The sequence below is a fragment of the Tamandua tetradactyla genome, chromosome 2 (assembly GCF_023851605.1).
Source record: "Tamandua tetradactyla isolate mTamTet1 chromosome 2, mTamTet1.pri, whole genome shotgun sequence".
NCBI classification, from domain to species: domain Eukaryota; kingdom Metazoa; phylum Chordata; class Mammalia; order Pilosa; family Myrmecophagidae; genus Tamandua; species Tamandua tetradactyla.
Genome location: NC_135328.1, coordinates 15,557,761 through 15,578,569, shown reverse-complemented (window position 1 = coordinate 15,578,569; position 20,809 = coordinate 15,557,761). Strand labels below are relative to the sequence as shown.

The following is a 20,809-nucleotide window of genomic DNA, read 5'->3' as shown; positions in this document are numbered from 1 at the left end:
CCCAGCCTGTCCTCCGGAGCCAGAATGCCTCAGCTGTTTCTTCTTTTTGCCCCTATTTCCCAGGGCTGGTGGGAAGTCACCCTGGTTCCCTGGAGGGTGGGGGTTGAGTTGAGTTTTGGCAGCCCATCGACGCCTCACTGGATGCTTCTGGAAAACCTCAAAGAGGTTTAGGTAGAATTGATCTTTTTGGCATTCGTTCAGCAACATGTTCTTCTTGTTCTTTTCACACTGGGCCGCAGAGAGGCCTCTTGAGTTTCTATGTCTCCTTTAAAAAAAAGGCTTTTGTTGTTAAAAGCTTCGTTCTCAATGTGGTCCAGTTTGCCACGTCTTTTCCAGAACTGCTTTGTCACTTTGGCTTTTATGTGCAGGGGCTGGAAGAAGCACGGTGGGAGAAGGGCAGTTTGGGAGTGAGCAGCACCTTTCCTTGGGCTCAGCCCCAGCGAATGACCTGGAATCTCATGGCCTTGTGAAGATGCCTGGGGTGCAGAGGAGGGTCGGGGAGGGATAGTTCTTTTATCTGTCACCTCAATTCCATCCATCAGATGTTTAAGTACCTACTAGATGTTTAAGTACCTAGAGCCAGGCCCTGCCAGGTGCCTAGCTCATGCAGCCAAATAAAACAGGCCTCCCTTCTGCCTGGGGCTCCAACTTTACTGAGTGTGGCCGAGTGTGGACAACTTAGCTGAGCGTGGGATCAGCAGGGTGACAACTGAGGCCCTGGGTTCTAGGGGAGACAGGTGCTTGGCTTAAATCCCAGCCTCACCTCATGGCAGCTGAGCAGGTTACCCAACTGCCCCCCAGCCCCCAGCCATCTTCATCCGTAAAACAGGAATGAGCAGCACCTGCCTTTATACATACAGGAAACAGACCACAAAGCCTGGACTAGAGTAAATGTTCCTTATACTTTAGGTCTTCTGCTGCTACTGTTTGACTCCTCAGGTGAGCAGAGTGCTTTGGAGTAAGTAGTTCTGGAGTAAGTAAGTAGTCTCTGACTCTGGGAGTCAGAGAAGGCTTCGTGGAGGAGGTGGCAATGGATCTGGGTCTTTAAGAAATACTAGGCATTGTCCAGACTGAAAGAACAAGTGTTTCAGACCAAAGAAGCAGCCCCTCCCGAGTCCTAGAGGTGGAAATCACAGATCAGCTCGACTGGAGACTGGGGCAAGGGGATCAGTCAGGCCTGAACTGTGCACGTGTGTGTGCATTTGGGCAGCAGTCAAGGCCAAGCTCTGGAAAGGCTTTGAATGCCGAGCCAAGGAATTTGGTGCATTTACCCTGTGGGTGGTGAGGAGTCACAAGACTCTTGAGCCAGGAGCCGCTCTCTCCCACCCCGCTCCCCCCCACCACCACCACCAGCAGCTGCCGTCCAGGAAACTCTCATTCACTTCCACTCCCTTCTGCTCCTTCCCCCCTCCCCCCTCCCCTGCAGATCATCAAGGACCAGAAACTGCTTGTGATCGTGGGGGGCATGCTGCTAATTGACCTGTGCATCCTGATCTGCTGGCAGGCCGTGGACCCCCTGCGAAGGACAGTGGAGAGGTACAGCATGGAGGTAAGGAAGGACCCACAGCGACGGGGACTGCAGCTCCCAGGACACATCTGAGCAAGAAACACTCTCTAAGCATTTTAGAAGCCCCACTTATATAAAAGAGAAATTGCATTGCATTTTTCTCTCTCCTTTAGGGAGTACTACTAGGGAATAAACAGTCCAAGAGCTCCTTCTCGTGCCTCCGTGATTTTCATAGTGATAAACAATGCATTTCTTTTCCTACGTTGTATACCAGCTATTGTGTTGTTAAAGAATCATACGAAAAAATAAGTACTGTTAATGTATGTTTTCATATTCCAGGGTTTGGCTTTCCTGGGATGTTTCAGGCTGGGAAGCTTGGCTCCCTTTGGAAGTTGTGGTTTTGTTGACTTTCTCAGGGGCAGTTCAGTGTGGCCTTGTGGGATGATGCCAGGCTGGACTCGGGCCGGCTGTGAGGTTTGATTTCCATACAGGGTGGCAAAGTCTATTGAGAAAACTGGGGTGTTCTAGTTTGCAAACTGCTGGAATGCGATATACCAGAGATGGGGACAGCTTTTTAAACAGGGGAATGTATTAAGTTACAAGTTTACAGTTCTAAGGCTGTGAAAATGTCCAAATTAAACCAAGGTTATAGAAATGTCCAACCTAAGGCATCCGGGGAAAGATACCTTGGTTCAAGAAGGATGATAGCATTCAGGGTTTCTCTCTTGAGAAGGCATTTGGCAAACATGGTGACATCTGCTAGCTTTCTCTCCAGGTTCTTGTTTCATGAATTTCCCCCAGGGGCATTTTCCTTCTCCATCTCCAAAAGTCTCTGGCTGTGTGGGCTCTGTTGATTCTGGTCACTCTAAAGCTTTTTCCAAAATGATTCCCTCTTAAAAGGCTTCAGTAAACAACCCCACCTTGAATAGGTGGAGACGTACCTCCATGGAAATCATCTAATCAGAAGTCACCACCCACAATTAGGTAGGTCACATCTCCATGGAAACAATCAAAAAGTTCCCACCCAGCAATAGTGAATGAGGATTCAAGGACTTGGCTTTTCTGGGGTACATAATAGCTTCAGACCGGCATGGGGGATATCTCCATTTTTCTCACTGCATCATTAGGGGGATCTTTTTGTGGAATTTAGTGTGAATTCTTAAGCTAAACTGGAAATTGTCATTCTGTGCATAGAAGACAGAGGTGTTTATCCATCTGGATCAGTTTTTCTAGCAAATAAGTTGCCCAACCTCATTTATCCTGAGACAGACAGAGGGGCTTCAGCCCAGGTAGGTAGGAGTCATACAACTGGGGCAACAGCAGAGAAAGCCATTTCCCCACGGTGTGGGTTTAGGAGGGGGATTTAGGGATGTGTGCCACCATCTTGCTACCACAGGTGTCCGTCCCCAGGCAGACACAAGTCTATAGACACAACTCTGTGCTTGCACACCTTGAGCAAGCACAGAGCACAGAGTGACCCTGGCTTTGCCCACAGGCCAAGGGGCAGGACTCAGCTGAGCTCGCTCAGCAGACAGGCTGTGTCCTGGGGGGTGGGGTGTGACGTGTGACGTCTTTGTCACTTAGCATGCACCGTTGGCACTGGAGCAGGCTGGTCCCCCACCTCAGGGGAAGTCCTCACCCACTTGGGGTGAATACCACAGGATGTCAGCACTAGGAGAAACTGTTATCCACCAGGCAGCTGGGCCCCTGAGCTAAGGAGAGTCTGGGGTGAGGATAGAAACCAGCAGTCGTAGTAATGGAGAAGCAGCTGACATATGTTAACTCAGGTACCCTTACAACAACTCTCAGAGGAGGTGCCCTTGTTCACCCCGCTTTACTGGGGAGGAAACAGAAGCCCAGAGAGGTTATTTAACTTACCCGCAATAACCCAGCAGGTTACAGCAGCACCACTGACCCCTTGGCAGTTTTTTGAGCTTTTGTGGGCCTCAGTCACAGGCCTCAAATCTGTGAAATGGGGAAGGTGGGAAATGTTTTCCCACTCCACACCTGACGGCCAGGCTGAGGGGCCCCGGCAACTGAAGGGAGGAGGCCTGGAGCTGGGGCAGGTGGAGAGAGACCAGACTCAGGCAGCCTGAGACTGAGCTCAAGGCGGCAGGGGGAGGTTGAGGGGCCTCTACCTCCGCCCCAGGTTAAGGGGGTCCTGAGTATGCATAAGGGGTTCTGCTGCAGGGCTGGGCAGAGAAATGGATCTGGGAGGCCTGCCCCCCAGGACCACTGAGCAAGGTAAACCTTAGCAGGCCATTTGCATACCTGGCGGTTCGCTATCACAGATCTTTCCCTCTTCCCTTCCCTAGTAAGGGCTGCTGTTCTGGGTGGCTCTGTGCACAGAACCCTGGAACATTCTGCAGCTTCCGGGACAGTGGTTCTCAAACGAAGAGCCCTGGGGTGCCACGAAAGTGCCTTTTAGTGAAGATGCGGAGACTGAGGCAGGGAGGGCAAAGGTCTGTGTTCCCCTCCCTGTATTTACTGGGTTTCTCTGTGAATCCCTCCTGGCTGGCTTCTCTGTTTCTCCTCTGGTTTGGGGGTTGCCTTTTACTCCGTCACCATGGTAATAGAGCCTTTGACCCACCCCACCCCCCAGCCCTGTAGGTTTCTGGCCCTGTTGGTTGCTCTCAGCCCTGGTCCCTCGAGCATGGCATGCTGATTGACCAGCATGCCCAGGGGACCATATGTTCTAATCCCCTTTCTGGGGGCATTGATTTCCAGGACCCCCCAGCCAGCACCTCACAGTGGGGAGCAGTATGGTGAGAGAGAAAGTCTGGGCCTGGGGGGAGGTGATGCGCGACCTTGGTGGTCTGTCCCCATCCTCTACTGCCTGCCTCCCCTCTGGGTGTTCCTGGCTGCTCTGGCCTCTGCCCAACACTCTGGAGCCTTCACTGCCAGCTGTCCCACTTCCAGAAAGGCCGCCCCCTTCTCTGCCAAGTGCACGACTTGCCCTTAAAAACCAGGCTCTGGGTTCCCCCGGAGGGGCCAGGCCCCTGAGTTGGCCAGCTCTCCCAGAGTTAACACCCCCTCTTCCCCAGCACCCTGAGTATTCATCCATGAGGACCTTCTCATCTGTCCACCTGCACTGCAGGCACCCCTGTCCCCAGCATCCCCAGGGCCACGAGCTTCTCCAGGACAGGGCCCCGTCTGGGCTCTCCCCGTGCTCACTGGCCAGCACCCCACGCGTTCCTCCTAGGATACAGCTCTCAAGGTGCCTGCAGGCCAGCAGGGAACAGGGCCAGCAGTGGGCCTGGATGCTGGAAGCTCAGCAGCCCTTAGGAGGAGACACGGGATGACAGGCTCAGGGTCAGCAGGGAGACCCCTGGAAGTGATTCTCCCAGTGGGAGTGAGTGTGAGCATCCCTAGAAGGAGAATTTGACTCTGGGGTCTTCCCAGAGGCACCCCAACGCCACATACTAATTCCATTGTCTTTTAATAATTTTTTAGTTAAAGAAATTGTAGGTGTACAGAAAAATCATGCAGAGAATAGAAGGTTCTGTGTACCCCCCCATTATTAACATTTTGCATAGTATGGTAATTTTGAAACAATTGATAAAATCATGTTATTATAATTGCACTGTTAACTATAAGCGATAGTTTACTGTAGAGTTCACTGATTATGTTCTACAGTCCTATGGATTTTTTTCTTTTCAAATAGTTAGTTACCATTCATGTTTCCATTTGGTGAAAGATCCTGTTCATATCTTTTATCAGTTTTTTAAATCATCACAATCAACTTTTTTTTTCTTTTTGTTAAAAATAACATAAAGGCAAGAAAGCAATAAATTTCAAAGCATATCACAACAATTAGTTGTAGAACAGATTTTAGAGTCTGGTATGGGTTACAATTCCCCAATTTTAAGTTTTTATTTCTAGTTACTCTAAGATACTGATGACTAAAAGAAATATCAGTGTAGTGATTCAGCAGTCATACTCATTAGTTAAACCCTACCTTCTCTGTATGACTCTACCATCACCTTTGATCTTTCTCCCACTCTTTAGGGATATTTGAGCTATGCCTATTCTAACTTTTTCATAGCTCAAATATCCCTAAAGAGTTTATCAACAAGGGGTTGTTGATAATAAAGGATAGGGGGAGAACTAGTTGATGTTCTGGAGAGGCTGGCCCCTCTGCATTTCAGGATTTATCTAATCCAGGGACCCATCTGGAGGTTGTAGGTTTCTGGAAAGTTACCTTAGTGCAAGGAACTTTTGTAGAATCTTATCTAATGCCCTGGGTGTTCTTTAGGATTGGCAGGAATGGTTTTGGTTGGGATTTGGCAAGCTATGATAGGGAGCAGTGTCTAAGAGAAGCTTGCATAAGAGTACCCTCCAGTGTAGCCTCTCAACTCTATTTGAACTCTCTTAGCTACTGAGTCCTTATTTGTTACACTTCTTTTCCCTCATTTGCTCAGGATGGCATTGTTGATCCCACGGTGTCAGGGCCAGGCTCATCCCTAAGATTCATCTCCCATGCTGCCAGGGAGACTTTCACTCCTGGATATCATTTCCCAGGTAGGGGGAAAGGCAATGATTTCACTTGCAGAGTTGGGCTTAGAGTGAGAAAGGCCACATCTGAGCAACAAAAGAGGTCCCCTGGAGGTAACTTTTAGGCACACCTATAGATAGGCTAAGCTTCTCTGCTGCATACATAAGCCTCACAAGAACAAGCTTCTAGATCCCTAATTAGGTGTTCCTAATGTTTGACACAGTATCAGGGATTTCCCCAGTGGTAGATTTTAATAGTTCCTTATTTTTTCTTCCATCCCTCAAGGGACTTTCCCAATATTTTTTGATTTTGTGCTTAATATACTCTGGGATGTATCCAGGCATTACATTAAGCTATACAGGATTAAAGACCCTCATTCTTATTCTGGGCTTCCTGGATTTGGATTATTTAAATGATCTATCCAGACATGTTGAATTAGATTATTTGCTACAGGAACTAATTCCTTTTTATTCAATAAATGCTGTTGTAGCTCTTGTCATGTGCCAGCTGTGGTTACAAATGCTTTATAAGAATTTTCACTTAATTGAATGTTTATGAAGACATTAAAGGGAGAAGCTAGTATTTTCCTCCCCTTATAGATGAGGAAACTGAGGCACAGAGAGGTTCAGTGACTTGTCCAGAGTCACATAGCTAGTGAGTGGCAGCTGCCCTGTTCTTAACCATATACAGGTTGAAGGGGACATGAGGAGGGGTGGGGGGCTGAGTTCTGCACAGTTCACCCAACCCTGTGGCCTCCACACTATCTCCAGCTCCCCCACCCAGCATCCCCCTGGCCCCAGACTGATTCCCAGCCTCCCTCTCATGTTTGCAACAAAAATTTATCAAGTTTTTCCCTACTGTGTGTCAACTTCACGCCGAGCTCCACCGAGGCAGCCTCGAGCCAGAGGTGGCCCTGCCAGGGAGCCCGGGTGTCGATGGGTGTTACCTGCCCCTCACAGGAGGGTGCCAGGGGAGGTGCAGGGTACTGTGGGCACCCAGAGAAGTTGTGAATCCTGCCTCGAAGGGTCAGGGAAGATTTCCCAGCTGGGGGCCGCATGGGTAAGAGGTAGCTGCTCCGGGCAAGGAGGCCCCTTGTCTGACGAGCCCAGGGCTGGAAGAAGCACACTGGGCAGTGGCTGTGCCCTTGGCAGGCCGCTTCAGTGGCTCAGCCACTCTGGAAAACTGTTGGCTTGTGGCTCGAAGATGCTGCAACTCAAGGATACTTCCTGGGACTGCTGTAACAAAGTGCCACCAGCTTGGAGGCTTCCAACAATAGAAATGGCTTCCCTCCCTGTTCTGGAGACCAGAAGTCTTAGTAAGGCCTAGGCAGGGCATGGTTCCCCTGAGTCCTCTCCTCTAGGGAGGGTTCTTCCCTGCCTATGACAGATGCGGCCATTTGACACAGCCCTGGGCTTAGCACTCCAGTCTCTGCTCCTCTGTCACGTGCCCATCTCCCCTGTGTCTGCCCCCCTTCCTGTAAGGACCCCAGTCGTATTGAATAAGGGATGCCGTACTCCAATTTAGAGCTGGTGATTCTAACCAAACCTGTCTCCAAGTAAGTCACATGCACCGGAGGTGTTACAACTTGATCATGTCTTTTTGGGGCGCACAGTTCAACCCCTGATGAGGCTCACACCCCCCAGACCTGCTGCTCCCCAGAGCTCACCGCTGGAAAGTCCTTGCACGGCTGCAGAGGGGACAGGAGCAGCCCCAGCCAGGATTCCCAAACCAAGGAATACTATACAGCTGGGAAAATGAATGACCCACAGCCACATGCATCAACTTGGATGAATCTCAAAACATAACATAGAGCAAATCAGAGACAAAGATAAAAATTATTATTTTTTACATTTACTTAAAATTTGAAAACTGGAGGAACTAATCAGAATGCTACCTATGTTTCCTTACTTATGCAAAGGAAGAAAATGCTAAAGACGGAGAAAGCAGTTGTTAACACAGAACTTCAGGTGGTCACCTCCTGGGGGGGGGCGCGTGGCGCTGGGAAGGACACACACAGAGGGCTGGAAGAATCTGACTGTATTCGCCGAGTGTACATGTGCGTTATATCTACTCCTTGGCAAGTATGATCATGAGATTTTTTTCTGCTGGGACTTAAAGAGCTCTGGAGGAGTCCTGCTGGCCAGAGCCGAAGGTGCCTTTGGGAAGGTGACAGGAGGGACGAATGATGGTGCAGGCAGAGCCTGGTCAGGCTAACCAGAGATGCAGAAACAGCAAGGTTTGTCTTTAGTCAGGGGAGGGGCACCATGGACCGAGGCCCAGATGGGGTGGAGGGTGCAGGTGGAGCGGCGAGGTCAGAGGCCCAGGGATGGGGAGAGGTTTGACCGTCATCCAGGCAGGTACCAGTGTGACCTGAGCCAGGCAGGGCAGTGGGGGTGGACCCAGGGGACAGGTTCCAGAGCTTTAAGAAAGAAGGCATGTCAGTACTTGACAATTGATCAACTATCTAGGGTGGACATAGGATCCTGCCCTGAGAAGAGGGCTTTGAGGGGGGCTGCGCATTAAGGGTGGGGTCGTGGGAACGGTGTGGTCACCCGGGAAGCGGTTGCAGTGAGAAGGGAAGGGGTCATCAGAGGGCCCTGGGGACCTCTGAAGGTGGTGGCGCAGGAGGAGGAGCTAGGAAGGAGCATGTGAAGGCATGGCCAGAGGAGGAGGGGCCAGGAGAGCCAGTCATTTGGGGGGGAGTGGGGGACAGGGAGTGTCCACCCTGTTTGAAGGCTGTTTGAAGGAGGGACACCTCTCTGGAGACAAATGCCGCTGACCAGGACAAGGACCGCCAGGTGTCCCAGAGTGTGCCCCGTTCTCCGTGCTCCCTCCATCGTGGCTCGGCCCTCTCTCTGCTTACAGAGTCTATGGGAAGATCTGCTGTCTCCTCTGAGTTGTGCATTTCAGATATAGCAGGTGCGGGAAAATCTGCTGAGTATGTTGAAGATGGTTTTAAAAATAAGATCTGCGTTCTTGGGAAAAAGGAAACGTCTCGTTCCGAGCACCTGCTCAGCCCTGTGACGAGGATCCGCTGGATGTTGGGGTCTGGGGTCAGAGGGAGGCACGGCCGCAGGTAGAGCGTGGAAGGTGAGGCCTGGACATGACCTTGACAGCCCTGGATGAGATCAGCCGAGGAGGGGACGCAGAGGAGAAGGGGCAGGACCAAGGCCTGAGCCCTGGGCCACCCCAGTGTTCAAAGGTCGGGGAGGGACAGAGGAAGCAGCAAAGGAGACCTGAAAGGAGAAGCTGGAGTTGGGAAGAAGACCTGAAGAGTGTGGTGTCCTGGAAGCCTAAAGAAGAAAGCATTCCAAGGAGGACGTTTGATGACCTGTGTCCATGAGGCTTTAAGATCGAGTAAGGGGAGGGCTAAAAATTGGCAGCGTGTTCGTGTGTGCATAGAGGCACGCCTGTAGGGGACTGTTTCTATTTCAAGGAAAATAATTTGAAATCACTTTGCCCCAAAAGTGAACGCACTGCCTACTGAGGGACTGAAGGCAGCCTGTGCTCCTAGGCTGAAGGATGTTTATTTTCCTCTGGACTTCCTCCTTACCAGCCAACCTAACAAACGGATACTGGAATGCAGGGAGCATGGCAGCAGCAAGTCCCCAGCCTAGCCTTCTGGGTGGCATCTGAGGCCTCCAGCACTCCCCGGAGCCTTCTGCAGCCGCCCCCCCCATCTGCCTTCCAGGTGGGCTGCAGGCAGGAGGTGGAACCAAGTACAGCCCGGGCGCCTGCAGGGCACGTGCGTGGCATTCCCTGACCGATATGGTGGAAGGCTGGTCCATTCCAGCAGGCTGCCATGCAACCTGCATCAAGAAAGCATACTGGGCTTTCTGTGGCTGTCTGGCCATGAGGATGCTGGTCCAAAGAAGAGCAGTCTGGACAGAAGGGCATTTCAGACTTTCCTGAACATTCCATCGTTTCTCCAGCCTTCATCGTGAAAGTCATAGGGGGATTTGGAAGTCATGGACAACACTTGGCTCTGACAGTGGTGGCTTCAACCAGTCACGTTCCTATGGAAACAGATATTGGAAGAGGCAAACACAAAGAGTTTTAAATAATTTTAACTCTTATCTTCTACCTCCCTCTACAGTCACTCTGGGGAAAAAAGAAAAAACTAAGCTGTAGGCAGATACTTGCCAGAAACATCTGGTATCTTCATAAAGCTTGTCCAAGCCCCGCTTCGCACTATCCATTTTGGAAGAAAGAAGTATCAGAATGGAGGTGGGTGGGGATGAGCAAAGCTAGAGAGCAGGGTCTACTCTGCTCTGTGGGCTTTTGAAGATAAGGGTTACATCCTAAATTGCAGGTTGTCATCTCCAAAGCTGCCAGCCCAGGACAGTGGGTCAGGGCATTGCCATCCATTGTCATCCGTGGTGGCCCAGAGGGTCAGGCTGGATCCCAAGCCAGCTGCAGGCCCCAGTCCACGCAGGGCAGTGGCACTCAGGGAGTCCTGTTAGCTGAGACCACCCTACTCTAACTTCTGCCAGGGGGAGAACCGGCACTATCTGAAGGTCTAACCTCATCCTACTGTTTCCACCCTCCCCAGCAGCTTCAGGAGGAAGTCCACTCTCCTTGGCAGGGACCAGCAGGACCTGCATGATCTGTTCCCACTCGCCTGCCCAGCTTTATCTCTTGCAATCCCTCTCCTTACTCCGCATGCTAACCTAAGCTCCGGCCCTTCTCCAAAACCTCACTTTCTTCCTCCACGCCTTTGCACACACTGCCCCTCTACCAAAACCCCGCCTCCCTGCCCAAAGATGCCGTCTTCTGGATCTTCATGTGAAAAATTCCAACTTGACCTTCAAGAGGAAACTCAGAAGCATCTTCTCCAGGAGCCTTTGGGCCATGCTGCTGACTTGGCTGCCTCTGTGCCATGCTCCCCCCTCCCTCCAACACCCCTTTATCTGCTCACAGCACCTGGGAATTGTCTTCCGTGCACCTGCCTCCCCCACTGATCTTTGACCTCCTCAGAGGCCAAGGCTGTCTGTGTGCCCCCAGCACCCACCAGCAGGGCCTGGCTCAAAATGAAGTCCTTGGTAAATATTTATGGAATAAATTGTTCCCTGCACCTGGAACTGACTCCCCCCATGCTTCCATATGTCCAAAGTCAACCCATCTGTCTGGGCCCATTAAGCCAGCTTCTCGGAGAGATGTCTTTGCCAAGTTGCAATTTAATTTACTATTACACCCTCATCTTTTATCAAGGGCCCACTGCCGAAGCGGAAGCTGCCGGTTGAGGAATGATTCAGCATCTTCTTTAAAGCACTGTTCTTCATTCTGTGACTTGGTGCCCCCAAGATTAAGATCCGCAGAATAGAGTCCTCATGGAATTTAGCACCAGGAAATGGGCTGTGCTCTCTCCTTGAACTTGTAGCTACTTCCTTCCTTCAGGCAGGCAGGCGAAACTGGATAAGCCGCTCTGTGCTCTTTTTAATCTTGGCTGCCAGAAATGTGGAGCCTAATTCAACGCTCTGCCGTAATCACCGTCTCATCCCAGGTTCCTGGAGGAGTATCTTGCCTTTGGATCGTTTGTCTTTATTTTTTAACTGTCCTGTTGCATTTGTGCTTTGATTATTTGCTGCCTTGGGCCTTTTGGGAAAGGAGGCAAAGTGTAAATTCCAGATTAACTTATTAAAATGAGGATGCTAGGCGAGATTTAATTGGAATGATATGCCAGAGAGGCATTTTAAGGGTGTCCACAGGCATTTGCCTTCTGGCACGGGGCCTCACTCAGCCCCATTGCTGCCAACACGGTGGACCCAGATGGATCTGGCCCAGTATATATGGAGAGCCCTGAGGCACAGCCACGTTTCTGGAACATCTGGTGCTGGAAGGTATTTTAGACACATGAGAGATTGCAGTTCCTTCCATCTTCTTTGTTGGCTTCCCTTCCTGCCATTGGGTGGCACCTGAATTTTGGGGGTCCCTCAGGACACAGTACAGAAGACATGGTCCAGCTCTGAGGCTGGAAATCTCTGTTTCATCGGTCTGGAGGCTCTCCAGGGGATGTTGGGCTGGTTACTAGAAATTCTTAAGTGTCATGGAGCACAACAGCTGGCTAGAAAATTATCTGAGACATTAGCATCTTCTGATCCCTGTGTTTGTCTTACGAAACTCATTCCAGTTCTTCAGCTTGACAATGTGATTATTTTTACCCAAACACAGGCTGTGACCACCCACAAAGACCTCCCCTCTCTTTTTGGGGGAAATTCCAACCACGCTCCCTTTGCAAAAGTTGTCATCAGAACTCTCATTCAGCATTTATGAGATGCCTTTTGTATACCATGCCCTGTGTCAGTCTCCCTCAAGAAATGTACAGTTTGAGGGGCAAGATAATTCATGTCCACAGGAAATGGTTGCCTGGCTTACTGACTGGGTCCACAGGAGAAGCACACACAGGGTTGGCTGTAAACAAAGACATCTTCTTGATGATGCCTGTCCCCAAGCTCTTGGCTGGAAGTGTGAGTTACTACACTGCAACACGGGACTTAACTTCCCAAAGCATGAGCCAGGATTGAGTTGGATGGATGTCCCTTGGAGGGTGAAAAAGTCAGGCAGAGCATGGATTAGTCAGGGTGTGCAAGGTTCTGCTGTGGTAACAGAACAAAACCAACTCAGCAGCTTAAAACAACTTAGGTTTTCTGGTCATCACCATTGTCCATCAAGAGTCAATAGTAGCTTTGCCCCAAGCATCCTCGTGCTGGGACACAGCAGAGGGGTATCTTCTGGGACAGTTTTTGTGGCAAAGGGAAAGAATGCATGTCACAGTATGCACTGGCTTTTAAGGCCTTCACCCCAAAACATCATGTCACTTCCAACCTGTGTTGCATTAGCCAGAGTGTGTTTCATGCCCACACCTGTGTTCAGTGGATCAAGGAAGAGTATCCCAACTCTGTGCCCACATGATGGTGTTGAGTCCTTGATGCCAATGGTAGTACATCCCATCCAACTTTCTAGTGCTGTCAGAGATGCCACCCCATCCAACTGGATATAAGTGCCATGAGAACAAGGGGACAGGGAGAAGGGTTTTGTTTCATTCCCCACTGCGCCCCCCATTACCCAGAAAAGTGTCTGGCACATAGGCCACAGTCGGTAAATACTAGTTGAATAATTGAATGAATCCAGCCTAAGAACAATCTTATTACGAGATGAATGAGCTATTCTCTGAGAGGTTGTGTACTTTTCCTTTAGACCTTACTCTCAAATCACATCCTTACCCATAACTTTTCTCCATGCCATGGCAGCTCTGAAAGGGAACCGTCTACCTTTTTTTTTTTTTTTTGGTGGGGGGCTGTTTTCTGCAATCATTTGGCTTAAATCTCCCTGAAGAGATGCTGGATTAACATTCAAATGCTGATTCGTTTGGCCTTGACTCAGAACACATTATGTGCCCCAGAGATGCTCATTCAGGGCCAAGAAGGCTGAGACGATCAGTGGGCCCCTCCTGAGAGGTAAGGGGATGGGCCAGAAGAAACAGCATGCTCTCTGGTCCGGTCCAGCCACCCCCTCAACACACACCCCTTCTCTGCACCAGAGCCCCAGCCTCAGGCCTGTCTGCCCTGGGTCAGAGCCACCCATTTCTACAGCACGGCCCAGATCACACAACACCTCGGCACCCCCATTTTAGAGATGAGGAAACAGCCTGGAGAAGCGTCCTGACCTGCCAGGCATGCACTGGCTGCTGGCGTCGCGTCAGGGCATTGGAGGACCTCCTGCAGGAATCCACGGCCTGGCCCCTTGGGGCACAGGGAGGGGGGCATATGCGGTCTGCTCACACTTCCTGCTGCTTTTTTGCCTCCATCCGGCATTTTATTTTATTTTGTTTGGTTTTAAAGAAACCCCTCTGCATTGAAGCTTTCAAAATCATTAGCTTCCGATTGTGCCTGTTCCCCTATGAGTGAAGTACTGGGGCAGCTATCAGGCCCCAGATGCAGCAAGTGTGGATGTGAGGCCGTGTCCCCCGAGCAGGCCTACTCTGCAGTGGCAGGTCCACTCAGCCTTCACCCTACTACAGCCACAGCGCAAAGACCCACAGCTGCAGCTACTGCCGAGGTGTCCCATGGGCCAGGCACTGGTTTTAGAGCTCTGCCTCACACAATTAACCCTATTCTACGGGTGGGGAAACTGAAGCACGGGGTTTTGTAACTGCTCCACAGTCACACAGAGGTGGGTATGCAGAGAGAGCCCAGCTTGACCACTTACCTTGTGAAGTTAGGTGAGCCGAGTGGGGCAAATGCTGGCCCCCTAACTGCTGTGTCCTCATCCTAAGCCCCAAAAACCTGCAACTGAGAAATTAAGATTTAAGGAATGATTTTGATTGCTGAATCATTACGGATATTCCTTTTTGCTCTCTGGTATATTGAAGTAGACAGAGGGAAATACCTGAAATCTCTGAATTGTAATCCAGCTGCCTTGATCTCTGATAACAATTGCATAGCCCTTATCTTCTGTTACTGTGATTGTTGAAACTTCATGACTTTCATTTGTATGTAGTTATCCAGTTTTCCACCCTCAGAGTCTTGTGATCATGAAAGACAACCCCTAATGTTTATTAACAAAGGGACTTGGGTCAGCCCAGAACTAACCCACCCCAAGTTCAAAGTTATCTTGATGACCAAGACTGAATCTAACCAAAGTGGGCCCACCTGACATGCACAGTAGCTTAGACTTTATCCTACAAGTCACCTAGACCTCATTATAATACTAACAACTATGCCCAGCATCATATTAAGGCCACGATTTTCCTTCATACGTTCTGTGACTAAGCATGTCATCAGTCTGAGCATCCTCGATAATCAGATCACCCCTAATTACATCATCCGGAGCCACTGTACTCATTATCCTAAAACCTGCCCATCTTTTAATTCTATACAACTATCAGAATTACTGCAGTTCGGGGAGAGAGATTATGGGCCGAAAGGTCATCTGCTCTCCTACTGCATGCCTAGTAATAAGCTTTTTCTCTCTTTGAAACCGGGCATCTCAGGAATTGGTTATTTGAGTGCATCAAGCAGAATAATCCATGGTCTTTGTCCGATAACATACCTATATGACCTTATTTGGAAAAGGAGCCTCTGTGAGTGTAATTAAGTGAAAGACCATCCTGGATTGTGTGGGTTGACCCCAAATCCACTGACAAGGGTCCTCAGAAGAGGTACAAAGAGAAGGAGGCCATGTGAAGAGGAGGAGGCCACGAAAAGAGGAGGCAGAGATCAGAGGGACGTGGCCACCAGCCCAGGAGCTCTGGGGCCACCAGGAACTGGGAGAGGCCAGGAAGGATCCTCCTTGAGAGCCTCCAGGGGGAGCACGTTTCCACCCCAGAGCAGTGACAGAATCTGTTTCTGTTGCTGAAGCTACCAAGTGTGTGGTAATTAATAAAGTGAGGGTCCTAACTTTCCAGGGCCATGGAGTCTACATCTGTAAAATGGGTCCAGGTACCAGTGATGCTCACCTTGGGGGGAGCAGCCTACAAGGGCTCAGCCCTGCAGCCCCCTCCCGGCCCCTGAAGCCAGGCCCTCATGTCACCATTGTCCTGTGTCCTCACCATCACCAGGTCCCCCAAGCCCAGCAGGGTATGTCCCAACCCCAGCCTCAGGCTGCAGAGCCCACTCTGCCAGAACCAGACTCTGAACAGCCATGCAGGGCTTTAATATTTCACCCAGGAAGTCATTTTCTTACATGAGTCAGACATGGAAGGCTCAAAGAATTAAAGGTGGCAGGGCTAGGCTGGTTTTGCTGACGGGTGTGCGGATTTTCCTGAGTCTGGTCAAGCTCCTTCTTTCTTATCTGCGTCTTACAGAAGACAGGAGGCCAGACGACGAGAGATTGTATGTTCATGCCAATTATTAAAAATATATGGCCAGCTTCCAGAAATGCACTCAGGTGCCAAAGAAATGGAATGTATTCACCAACCCACCTCTCGCGCTTCAGATGTTAGAGGCCTAGTCAGGCAGCTGGAAAACCGAATCTGCCACTTCCTAGCTGTGTGACCCGGGGCAAATCGCTTTCCCTCTCTGAGTCCCATAGGGAGAAGCCCATTGCTCCCCCACAGGTTCACCATGAATGTTGGCTGAGACCACACATTCAGGCACCTTGTACTGAGCCTGGCACATAGAAAGAGCCCAATAAATGGGGTACCTGTCCCCATCTCTAGCCAGAGCTTCCTAACTCCATGAGGAAATTAATGTCTCTCCCCTGCTAGCCTCCCAGAGAGGTCCTCAGACCAAGAACCAAGAGCAAATGCTTGTGGACTGGATTCACCATCATATGCGAGCTGGGTTCATACCCTCACGTGTGAGCTGGATTCACACCCTCCCATATGAGCTGGGTCACACCCTCCCCTGTGAGCTGGGTCCACCCTCCCCTGAAAGCTGGGTCACACCCTCACGTGCATTCAAACTGGTATTCAGCAGATTTGTGCTTGCGTGTGCCCTGGCCCTGTGGCAGTGATCTCTTCCCATTTGGCAGATGAGCACGTGGGGAGGTGTGGAATCCAGGAATGGGCCCTGGACCACCCAGGTAGTAACAGGGCTACCTAGTGAGAACCCAGGCTTGCCGCTCCCCGAAGCCTTGCTGCTTCCACGCTCTACGCCAACTCTCAACTGAGAGCGTGGAGGGCGCTCTCCCCAGCTTGGGGTCTGTGCTGTCCTTATCTCAAGGTCTAGGCTCGGACCTCCCACCTGCCTTTTTGCCCAGGTCCGCTGACCTCACTTCGCCCTTCTGGGCACTGGTAGGGCAGCCCACTCTTATTTGGTTGGTACCAGGGCAGGCTCTGAACTTGCGACTGGGCAACTGAGAGGCATCCAGTTGCCTCTTTAGGAAGAAGCCCTCCTTACCTCGGCTGCACCACGGGGCCTCTTGAGATGTGTCCTTTATTCATTCTGTCTCCAGACCAGCATTTGCTGGGTACCGTTTAGGTGCCAGGTCCAGGGGCCCCAGCAGTAGACAGACAAGTTCACTGACAGTAAGCCCCATGCTGGCCAGAGGCGCTGCCTGCACACCCTGCCTCAAGAAATCAGGGACTGTTTCACAAAGCCCAGGGAGAGGATGTTTCTCTGAGCCTTGAAATCACAGATAGGATTTGGATAGTAAAAGATAACAGGAAAAGTAGAACACAGTCTGGGAGCTCCTCAAAAAGTTAAACACAGAGCCACCATGTTGCCCAGCAACTCTGCTCCTAGGTATGTGCCCAAGATAATGAGAATGTGTGTTCACGTGAAAACCTGTGCGCAAATGTTCGTAGCAGCATTATTCACACTAGCCAAAAAGTAGAAACAACTGAAATGTCCATCAACCCCAGTGTAAACAAAATGTGGTCCTTTTGGGCTATTACCCAGCCATCAAAAGGAATGAGGCGATGATAGATGCCACCAGAGCTGAACCTTGACATGATTATGCCAAGTGAGAGAAGCCAGACACAAGAGACCACAGATTGTATCATTCCATTTATATGAAATTTCCAGAATAGGCAAATCTGTGAAGTCAGAAAGCAGATTGGTTGCCAGGGGACAGCGGGAGGGGGAGATGAGGAGTGAATACTTAATAGGAATAGGGTTTCTTTTTGGAGTGATGAAAATTATCTGAAATTAGATAGGGGTGATGGTTATGCAACATTCTCAATCTACTAAAAACCACTGAATTGTACACTTTAACATGTTTAAAGTGGTGAATTCTCTCAAAATAAATTAAAAGACAAAAAAGAACATAAGGGCATTTCCAATAAAAACAGTCCAAGCAAGGGTAGGGGGATGAGAAAATGTTGGGGAAATAGCAAGCACCCAGCGTACTCGGAACATAAAGTACCTATGTTTTTCTGCTTTTGCTTCACAACTTTAGAAAGCTAAGTGTTTGCCAGCCCTAAACCCTACAGTATCTGTGAGGGTGCTTTTGGTGGAAAGTAATTCAAACTGGTTTAAACAGTAGAGGCAATGTATTGACTTACTGAACAGTGGACTTCAGGCTCAGTTTGATCAGGGATGGGCTTCGTTTCTCTGTGATTCTTTTGTCTCTTTCCTCTTCTATGTCTGACCTTTATCATCACACTAGCTTCCCACATGTCATGGGATAGGAAAAGAAATACGTATTTCATTAGAAAGACCGTAGAGGGTTTCTTGGACAATATAGGGTTTTAACTGGGCTTTAAAAGATCGGTGAAACTTCAGCAGATAAATCTTGCAGGGAATGGCATTCTAGAGAGATGAAACACCTTGGGTGGGAAAGTTCAAGTGTCTGTTGGGTCTGGCTGCTTGTGGGTAGAAAATAGGTGCAAGGTTGGAAGGCTTTGGACTTTAACCTGGAAGCAAAAGGGACCCATTAAAGGCATTTAAGCAGGGGAGCGGCTTTTTGTAAAGTTCACTGTTGTTATCAGATATTATGAATTATTGGTCCTTTTCTTAGGTGTGATAATATTGTTGTTATGTAGGGCACTGTCCTTAATTTTTATGAGATGCATGATGCTGAACTCTCTTGGGGGTGCAGTTTGCTCTCAAATGGTTTAGAAAAAAAGTGGGAGTCAGGGGGCGCAGAAGGAGAAAGCAGGTACAGCAAAATGCTAATCGTTGATGCTTGGAGGAGGGTCTGGGAGGGTTCGTTATGCCATTCAGAGTTTCTGTATGTTTGAAAATTTTTTCTTGATAAAATTTTGAGAAGAGGAGAAAAACAGGGAGGAAAGAGTTGGGCCTCTGAGAGTGGAGTGACAGGCAGAGGAGAGGATGCAGGGGCAGGGGCCAGAGCCAAGATGCGTCTTGTTGTGTCGTGGCAGACTGACCTGCAGGGTTTATGTGGGTGGACAGGAGATGAAGGAGGCCCTTGAGACCCTCCACCCTTCAGCCCTGGACCTCAGGAAAACCCCAGCACTGGGAACAGAGCTTGAGAGGAGCAGGAGGAAGTAAAGGTAGAAGGACCAGTTCTTCTTTCTTCACACTGGAAGCCTTTCCGTGCAACCAGTATTGAGTCATAAAATTTCAGGGCTTGAAATGACCTAAGAAATGACCAAAATAAATCCCACACTTCCCTGCAGGGAAAACTGAGGCACAGCACTTCCCATTGATTGATTGATTGATGTGTTCATTTTGCCACAGAGAGGGTCAAGAACAGATTCTGGCCCCAGCCCCATTGGTGCTTTCTGCAGTGAGTCCAGGCCTGTTGATTACTCATAGAGTATTTGGGGGGGTCCGTGATAAAAAAGAAATGTAAAACTAAATTCCACTTCCCTGCTACACTGCTCATTCTCTCTTAATAACCCTCTCTTATCAGCCTCCTGGCAGCTTTTGCGTTTCCTGTGCATGCTAATTACTTTATTAATTACGTTGATATCTTTGGTTCTGCCCAGCATATCCTGGTGCTTTTTGTTTCCAGCGCGCTCCCATTTTGCCTTGCTCGTTGGCAAACACAGGCCCAGCGCCCATTGCTAAAAAGGGTTCTTTGAGCCTCAATAAACACGTGGCTTTCAATTAGTCACGCAATCATCCTTCCCATTGTCATCTCTGCCACGTCACTAATAGTGTGTTTTTAACACCCTCACAACTGGGGACTGAATTCAGTTTCCAACACTGTTCTTCAGCCTATGATTTCTCGCCAGGTCACAGTTGAGAGAACCCCAGAACCTAGCGCAGAGTGGGGTGGCAATTAGTAGGAAGTCTAGGGTGAGAGGGAGAGGAATGGAAGAGTGGGGCAGATGGAGACCAGAGCATGGCAGAGGAGGCTGTGGGGCTGCGGGGTGAAAGGGAACCAGCCCCCGGGAGGCCCTGAGCATTAAGCTGAGAAGTTCAGACTTCTTCCTAAAAGCCAGTGTCCTCCAAAGTATATGGTGTTGAATATCAATCCCACAAGGTGCCCTAAAATTAAAGGTAGTGAGGGGACTTTGTGGTCTGAAAGTTTAAGGAATATGGAGATGCTGTATCTGTGTCTTGGAAATACCCAATGTACTTTTACATGTTAAAGGCTCTGAAGGGTGGTGCAACAGTGGCTCAGTGGCAGAATTCTCGCCTGTCATGCCAGAGACCTGGGTTCAATTCCCAGAGTCTGCCCATGAAAAAGAAAGGCTCTGAAAAATCCTGAGGTTTCAAAATAAATTTTTTTAAATTTTAAGTTTGAATAACAAAAATTTTAACTTGGCCTTTTCAAAATGTCTCTGGCTGTGGAACCCTTTTCATCACATAGTGTCATTATATCCGGAGGGATGTAATTTGGGAGAGCTACTGGAGAGGGTGGTTCCCTTTGTGGGTTTTGAGCAGGACAGAGCATTCTTCAGCTCAGTCTTAGAAAGGAGGCCTTGGCAGTCGACCGGAGCGGCAAAGACTGGAGGCAGAAGCGGGAAAGGAGGAGGGCCCTGCACAGTTCAAGCAGCTCCCAAAGATCTAAACCAAAAGTTCCAAATGCTTCAACATTTTCTTTCCATTTTATTTCAAGCTGCATTGTTGTCTTAAAAATTGGAAAACCGGGGCTGCTGTCATCAATCACTGCACAAGGATTTTACTCAGGCGTAAAATCCAAATGAGAAAAAAGCAGTCTGTGCAGTCTTCCCCTTCAAAGGAAGCATTTCATCCTGCAGGATTTGGGGACACAAAAGCCATCTGTCTCTGCAAATCTCTGGGGTTCAGTGATGCTTCTCAATCAGATGAGCCCAGCTCTGAGTGTAGGCTCCCTTCCACCTTGGGGCTCTGACCCTAGGAAAGCTTTACTTCTCAGGGCTGCAGGTTCTTTTACAATTACCAGGAATAGCAACACTTTTATCACAGGACAGTTTCAAGGAATGAATGAGGGGGCAAAGCCCCTAGCCCAATGCCTGACATGTGGTAACA

At 49.6% G+C, this 20,809-nt stretch overlaps 1 protein-coding gene across 1 annotated transcript in view; it reads left to right on the top strand.

Moving 5' to 3' along the window:
- Positions 1 to 20,809, top strand: part of GABBR2 (gamma-aminobutyric acid type B receptor subunit 2) — a 399,248-nt gene that overhangs the window by 328,480 nt on the left and 49,959 nt on the right. Inside the window, exon 13 of the mRNA XM_077140179.1 lies at positions 1,427 to 1,549. Within this exon, the coding sequence (XP_076996294.1) occupies positions 1,427 to 1,549 (123 nt within the window). The remainder of the gene's footprint in view (positions 1 to 1,426; positions 1,550 to 20,809) is intronic.